This window comes from Nanorana parkeri, unplaced genomic scaffold (genome assembly GCF_000935625.1).
Source record: "Nanorana parkeri isolate BGI_ZX_2015 unplaced genomic scaffold, ASM93562v1 scaffold1304, whole genome shotgun sequence".
NCBI classification, from domain to species: domain Eukaryota; kingdom Metazoa; phylum Chordata; class Amphibia; order Anura; family Dicroglossidae; genus Nanorana; species Nanorana parkeri.
Window position 1 is genome coordinate 197,285 of NW_017307572.1, and position 8,175 is coordinate 205,459.

General features: G+C 41.7%; 1 protein-coding gene across 1 annotated transcript in view; it reads right to left on the reverse strand.

Annotated features, from left to right (window-relative positions):
• Nucleotides 1-341: 341 nt before the first annotated feature.
• CUNH21orf2 (chromosome unknown C21orf2 homolog) overlaps nucleotides 342-8,175 on the reverse strand; it is a 37,948-nt gene continuing 30,114 nt past the window's right edge. The window contains exons 6-7 of the mRNA XM_018569212.1: nucleotides 3,623-3,719; nucleotides 342-621 (exon numbers count right to left, since the gene is read on the reverse strand). Of these exons, the coding sequence (XP_018424714.1) occupies nucleotides 493-621; nucleotides 3,623-3,719 (226 nt within the window). The 3' untranslated portion in view covers nucleotides 342-492. The remainder of the gene's footprint in view (nucleotides 622-3,622; nucleotides 3,720-8,175) is intronic.

Consider the following 8,175-nt stretch of genomic DNA (forward strand, 5'->3'; position numbering starts at 1 on the left):
ATACCGTAGTCTTTACTTTTTTAAACCAATCTGGTCTTTTTTATTCAAGTATCACAATTGAGACCGTGTTTAATTGTATAAGAAAACTCTTCCGTTTTTACATCAGGCAGCATTTATGAATAAGCAATGAACCTGCCAGATACTAGGCACATTTATGAATGCAGCTTCAGAATATGCTAAAAAATGGATACATTTATTTTTCTCAACAAAAACCAGAACCTTAGCTCGTTAGACGCATACATGTCTTATTCTATTCAAACTGTTTAGAGGGCACGATGATAAATATGATATGTTCCTAAATTGTAACATAGTTTTCATCACTAATTTTGCAGAATTAAATGCCTCACACAGCTAATTTTGCTCGATTTGTTCCTCTTGACTTCAGCATTCATCAAAAAAAATGTATGTATAGTGCGATTATGGTCTAGATTGCAGTTTGTCATTGGAATGCTAAAGTTGCAGGTAGTACATGCAGCTGCCTCCTTGACACATTTATCTCTCCTCCTGGAGTTCTTTTCTCTGTAGCTGATGAATCCTATTCCCTGCGGTTCTCTGAACAATTTCCAAACCTTCTGTGTCCAGGTCCTTGAGCAGCAGCAAAATTGCATTAAGGACGTTATTCTGATGAGACACAAATGGAATGTTAGAGGATTATTAACACTAAAACAGTAGCAACAATGTTAGAAAATATGAAGTTTCATTACAAAGCTGCAATGATGCTCTGATGGTGCCCGCACACACATTGCATTTCATTTAAGTCACTGGTATTACTGGAAGAACTATTTCAAAATTAGAATTAAAATCCAACAGCTATTACAAACACATGAGATTGCATGGATTAATAAATATTCACTTACTGCATCTGTAAAGTAATAATACGGATTCTCCTTCTGCGTTATCTCCTTCCCCTGAAATCTAGTATTGTCGCATCTCCTACTATAAGGCAACTGTATTTGACTCAAAAGAATTTTGGTACGCTAATTAACTGTATCAAAACAGCAGGCATTATGGAAAATAGAAGGTCCCAAGTAATTACTGAATGTAAAAATGCCTGTGCACTATATCTTACTATACTATAGTCCCGTGGCTGCCATTGTGTCTTATTGTGGTACTCAAAAGATTCTTTGCAAAGTATACCAATGATTATCTAGCAGAGACAATGGGAACAAGTGCTTCTAAATGAAATATTCTGTCCCTCTGGCTTTGATGACAAAGTGTCTTTAAGCTGCACATACCCATGGCGATCCGATTATACAATTTCTGTAGAATCTCATAACAAACAAACAAACCTCTGTTCTTTGAGGGTTTATCTGAACAATCCTTTGAATCTGTATCCAACTAGCCACATGTACTATCTTGTTGCTGGTAGATCCAAGGGAGTCTACAATCAGATTGTATCAGGTATGGTAAGCTTATGGTAAGTAATTATTAGGGATGCACCGATATATCGTCCGAAAATGGCACTTTTGGCAAAATGCAGAAAGTGCCATTTTCTGGCCGAAATAACGGCGCATCCATGCATTCTCTCCTACCCGCTGACGTCGGCCTCCTGTCATAGATCGGGAGAGTGGTGTGGGCGGAGACAGCCAGTGCTGTCACAGGAGGCTGAGCTCCGCTCGCTTAGCCTCCTGTGACAAAAGAGTCATTAAGGAGAGCGAGTAAAAACACTCAACGATCAGTGATCGCTTAGTGTTTGTAAAGAATTGAGGACAGAGTGTATTTACTATATCTTCAATTATAAATTAATGGGAAGTGATCTACATCCCGTCCTGTTCATTCATGATTGTGGATATAGTAAACATACTCTGTCCTCATGTTATCAATATTTAAAAAAATTTGAAAAAAAGTTAGAATAAAAAACATTTTTGGTTTCGGCGTGACATTTTTTTTCATTTTGGTTTTGAAATTTTCATTTTGGTGCACCTCTAGCAATTATACTGGCTAGTACGGTCAGGACAGAACGGTCAGGACTCTGCAATTTGGAGTAAGGAGGATTAATGTAGTGTAATTGGTTAACAGTAGAGTTAACTAAAACATTTGCTGGCAGGTGATTACTTTTCAATGTGATCGTAGTAGTGGGGTTTAGCTGTAGGCTCTACAGACATGATCCTCCTGTCCTCAGTGCCCATTCACACCAGTTGCAGTGCGTTTTGGCCCGATTCTGGCCAGAACGCACTGCCTCGCATTGCGGCCGGCTCACTTTTTAGTAGGGCAGGAGGGGGCGGGCCATTGTAGTGAATAGCACTTTAGCCACGCCATCCAGTCGCAATGCGATCGCCCGCACGGGATTGCAAGGCATATTGTGTCTGTGGTCCGGTGCGAAAATGCTGCAAGCAGTATCACATTACTGTCATTCTATTAATTTTAAGGGGTAACCCTTACAATTCTTTGTAATAACACCTGTTAGTATTGAAATCTGGCAGTAAGCAGGTAGATAAGCTCTACCTGCCTGCTTACTGCCTGCTCAGGAAGCTGGTGGTAGTACAGTTTGAGGGGAGGTGGAAAGAATAAAACAGTTACATGTGCCATCATGTGGATGATGTAGCTGGCAAACTGACAATCTACAGGCCATTAAAACCATGTGGAGCACTGGTAAGGCCACAGTTACACTCGTCACCTACCTGCAACATGCACTGCAGCAGCTCTTCCGATCTCTCATTGAATGGAGGATAATAAGCTGTATCCCAGCTCAATGCCTGTTGAATAGCAGCCAGTCTCCTCTGCATGCCATGCTTTGGAGCTTTGCACTGGACACTGCCACAAACTATCCAATCACAGCATCTCAGAAGCTGCTAACTGGTTGTATTACTGTCCCTGCATAAATAGGGCATATCACATTATTTGACCTGCAGGCCATGTCTAAAGAGTACCAGTTGAGTTGAGCTGAGTTCAACCTTGTCTACAGTGTTTTTGTTTAATAAGACACTTGTGGAGGACAGTGTCCCTCCTAACAACCACTCACTCATACCTCTGTCTGCCCATCCCCCAGGAGTAAATCCCATCTGCCCTGTGGCTCACTTAAAATTCTCCTCTTTCCAGGTTCAAAACACACCTACCCAAAAGCAGCTTACCCTACATTTTTAAAAGTACATCTGTGCAAGTCTGTTGTATAAATATTTATTAATTTCAAACAACAAACCACAATTCTCACATGTTACAAGACTGACAAACTAGAAACAAAACATTGCAGTAATCCCTTCTAACCTCCACATTAAACTTGTTATTCATAACCCATTCCGTATATCTGCACAGGGCTGGCCTTTCTAGTTTCACCCCTTAACTCAGTGATATAGGTTATAATTACCTGTGATATTTACTACCTCTTAATTTAATTTCATGTGAATCTGTGAATGTGAATTTCATGAAATCATTGCAAGTCTATGTTTAAGTTGTGTCAATGAATTATGGGCAAATGTTTTTTCATACTCATTCTGAATGAAGCTTGATGGTATGAAGTGAGGTTATTGCAAATCTATTACTAATATGGAATAACGTTTAGGCAAATGTATAGCAAAGTGACCCAGTGCTGCTATTTAATATTAAAGTGCAACTGTGATGATGTATAGTAATCCAAATGATCCATATGAAAAGGTTATAAAATAACACAAATATAATTCAATACCTTTTTCTTCCTTCCTGCATCTGATTCCAGTGGAGAAGCAAAAAGAGAAAATTTGTCTCTTGGTAATGGCTTCATGCCTAGCTGTTCACGAATTTTACTGAGGAAATAAAAGAATGTGTTACACTTTGTTGTGATACTTAATAATAATAATACTTTTATTATTATACAGAATTTATATAGCGCCAACAGTTTGTGCAGCGCTTTACAATACAATCACAATACAATTCAAGACAAGATGGTAAGGAGAGCCCTGCCCATGAGTGCTTATGATCTAAAAGGGAGGGGCAAGTGATACATGAGGAAGTATCTGTGTGGGGATGAATTGTTTGAGAATGTGATGGTTGAGTGGTCTGAAGAGATGAGTCTTAAGGGATCGCCTAAAGGCAGTCAGAGTGGGAGATAAGCGGACAGGTTGGAGTAAAACATTCCAGAGCATGGGAAAGACTCTAGAGAAGTCCTGGAGGCGAGCATGGGAGGAGTTGATGAGGGAGCTGGAAAGCAGGAGGTCTTTGGAAGACCAGAGGGGACGATTAGGGTGATACTTTGATTCAAGGTTTGAGATATAGCCGGGGGCAAAGTTGTGGATGGCTTTGTAAGTCGTTGTTAATATTCTGAATTTTATCCTTTGGGCTACTGGAAGCCAGTGCAGGGATCGACAGAGGGGGGTTGCAGACACCTAGCGTTTGGTTAGATGGATCAGTCTAGCAGCTGCAATCATAATAGACTGAAGGGGGGATAGCCTGTGTAGTGGTAGGCCAATAAAGGGGGGAGTTGCAATAGTCAAGACAAGAGATAACAAGTGAGTGAATTAGTAATTTTGTGGTTTTATTGGTGAGGAAGGGGCATATTTTGGAGATGTTACGAAGGTGAAGGCAGCAGGATTTGGATAGTGATTGGATGTGGGTAAGAAAGGTGAAGTCTGAGTCACAGATGACACATAGCACCTTGGCATGGGGGGATAGTTGTGTTATCAATCTCAAGGGAAAAGTTGGGGGAAGGTGCACGGGCGGGAGGAAATATCATGTTATCATTATCATTGAAAGGTTCAGTTTTAAAAAGTGTTGTGACACCCAGACTGATATGTCAGTTAGTAGATTAGTGACACGCAAGGACCAAGGACACTGAGGGGGGGAGTTGTGAAGTAGAAAGATATATGCAAGTGTTATCGGCATAGAAATGGCATTGGAAGCCATGTGAGGTTATTAAGTGACCGAAGGAGGAGGTGTAGATAGAGAAGGGGCCCAAGGACAAAGCTTTGGGGGACCCCTACAGAAAGAGGAAGAGGAGGGGAGGAGTTTGATTTGTAGGTGACACTAAAGGAGCGCTTAGATAGGTAGGAGGAGAACTTGTAGGAGGAGAGTCTTGTAGGCCAAGCGAGTGAAGTTTTTTGAGGAGGAGCAGGTAGTCAACAGTGTCAAAAGCAGCAGAAAGGTCTAATAGCAAGTAAGGAGTAGTGGCCAATGTTTTTAGCTGTTAGTAAGTCATTAGTGAGTTTTAGGAGGGCGGTTTCAGTGGAGTGTAGGGGGTGAAAGCCTGACTGTAAGGGATCGAGAAGGCTGTTATAAGCAAGGTGGTGGCTCAGGCGGCCTGTGGTCTGGTCCGATCAAAATGGAAAGTAACAAGTGTGATGGTGGGTCTGGCACATTAATAGGGGAAGATGACTGGACAGTGGCGATCTGAGCCCGAACTGTATCTATTTTGTTTTTAAAATAAATGGCAATATCCTGGGCAGTGAGTGAGGTAGTGGGTGGAGGCGGTGGGGGACATAGAGAGTTAAAAGTAGAAGAGTTGACATGGATACCAAAAAATCTTAGAGAACTATGGAGTCAGGGCTTTTCCCCATAGTTCTCCTAAGGGTAACGGGAGGACACAAACTAGCATCCTCCCGTCCCCCAAAGCTCAGTATACCACAATACTGAGACGCCGCAGCCGGGACAGATCCCAACATTACTGTCTGGATCGACCCAGCTGCGTGAGGGGGCGTACCAGCCCCTCCCCCATCCGTTCCGCCAGTCAGCGCTGGAGGATCGGACAGGGGAGGGGGGAAATCTCTGCAGGGACAGGATCGAGAAGTGAGCGAGCAACGGTATGTGTTAGCTCACTTCCCGATCTATTGAGCCGACCTGTGACAGTTTCATTGTCACAGGTCGGCTAGAACTATGAGGCTGAGTGATTTTCACTCGCCTCATAATTCTCCTTTAACTTATTGTCCTTAAAATGTCAATTAGAATTCAAAATGACTTAATATTCTTAAAATGATCGGGCGTGTCTCAAAATCAAAACAAATGTAGGGTTTTCTTACAATGACTAGCCTCTTAAGGAATCAAATAAGTATTTACAATGAATATTTAATGTACTGCTTTTGCTGCAACAAGGCAAGGGGAGCTTTATTATCTTGATTTTACTCAGACTGATGCTTTATCTTTTTTGTCTGAACATGCCATCATTTTAGAGAAAAGTATTAGAAGATGAAGAAAGTATGCTCAGAAACCTAATTGACATTCACTTAAATTGTTCCGTACTGTATTTAAGATCTATTTAATGCAAATCTCTTGTCAAAACAACTTTGTCAGTGGATCCATTACAAAGTACAATCACAACTGCCACTATTATTTCTACTGTTACAATAAGGTCTATGTACATTTATATGATAACCTGCAGTTACAGCCTATTTTATTTTCTCTATTTTCTCTAATATTGTAAATACCTGTGCCATCACAAAACATGTGATTGCAAATGACTGCTCAACAGAATTATTAATTTTTGATAATTTTCAGTTTTCTGCAATGGTTGTTTGCAAAATTATACTCTAAAGGGTACCTGGCGTGGCCTTAAATATTTCTAGGTAGCAAAAGTTAGGAAGTGCAGGCTAATCTGTGTTAGTCTTCAAATGGATCACTGTGCAACACCTTTGGATTCTAGGTCCAAGCTGTACATGGGGCTTTAATTTCTGCTGAAATTTAGATGAAGACTTTCCCATTTTAAAGCCAAGCCCTGCCCATGTCATTCAACTGTCAAATGCCAGAGCCTCTGCTTCCCACTGAATTTCTGAATCTTGACAGTTGATTGATAAGCAGCTCGGCTTAATCTCCACGTGGGCACAAGGTCCCATGTACAGCCGGGGTCAAGGGAGCTCCGAAGGGACACAGGGACCAATCTAAGAAGTAAACAGGCACTTTCAAATACCGTGCAGTGCCTACAATTCTGTTACCTTATAAGCGGGTTCACTCATGTAAGGTTGACTTTAACCCCTTAGTGATGGGAGACGTACACTGTACGTCCCCGTCATTAAGTGACCAAATGACTCAGGGATCCAGAATGCTGGTAATCACTGAGACCAGTGATTGGATGTCTGACATTGATAAGAAGTGCGGAACACACTGCACTCCTATGAATCACTGTTAGGCAGCCGTACACATCGGGATTACCAAAACCCAATGTGTACTGGCTTTTTGCTGAATGCTTCAGCGTGGAAGCATATAGCAAAAGCTGAAAGCTGCCCATTTCAGGCTTCTAATCTGTCCGAGTTTTTGGCAGCCTAATAATAACCAAAAATTATTTTAAGTTATCAAGCAGTCACAGTGACAGCCATTCATAATGACAGCTTGATATAATTGATAAGCCAGTGTTTGTTAACAAAAAGTATGTTTGGCGCAAAAACAACACTGCGCATCACAAAAAACAACCACAGTGAAGCATGGTGGTGGCAGCATTATGCTTCGGGGCTGTTTTTCTTCAGCTGGAACTGGGGCTTTAGTCAAGGTGGAGGGACTTATGAACAGTTCGAAATATCAGTCAATTTTGGCACAAAACCTTCCGGCCTCTGCTATAAAGCTGCGATGAAGAGGAATTTAACCTTTCAGCATGACAATAACCCAAAGCATACCTCCAAATCAAGAAAAGAATGGCTTTACCAGAAGAAGATCAAAGTTTTGGAATGCAACTGAAAATCTGTGGGGTGACCTACAGATCGATGTGTACAGGAGATGGCCTTCCAATCTGACAGATTTGGTGTTCAAGAAAGTGTGGGCAAAGATTCCCAAGGCAAGATGTGCCATGCTGATAGACTCCTACTCCAAAAGGCTAAATGCTGTCATAAAAGCATAAGGTGCTTCAACAAAATATTAGTTTACGGATGTGCATATTTATGCAACCACATTATTACGGTATTGCAAAGTTTTTTTTATTTTTATCCCAATTTATTTATTTTTATACAATTTAATTGAATTGTACAGATTATAGGCTACATTACAGATGGAAAAAAATCTGAAGTGATTTAGTGAAGTGAGCACTGTGCAGTTGTTGACAACACCACTGCCACCGCATCCTGCAGGTTCCCAGAAGTTCTCTACTCCACTGAGTCCTCTGGTGACCAGCTACCACCTTTCTTGGACTACCACTCTCAGTGAGAACATCGCTGCAGCTGGGCACTATGAAGCTCTCCCTCCATGCGCCTTGCTGAGCTTCTGGTCAAATAGAGAGTGCCACCGCACTCCTGACCGAGAAGCCCCATACAATGTGGGGGGGGGGGGGGGGCGGGAAGGGGCCCCCCC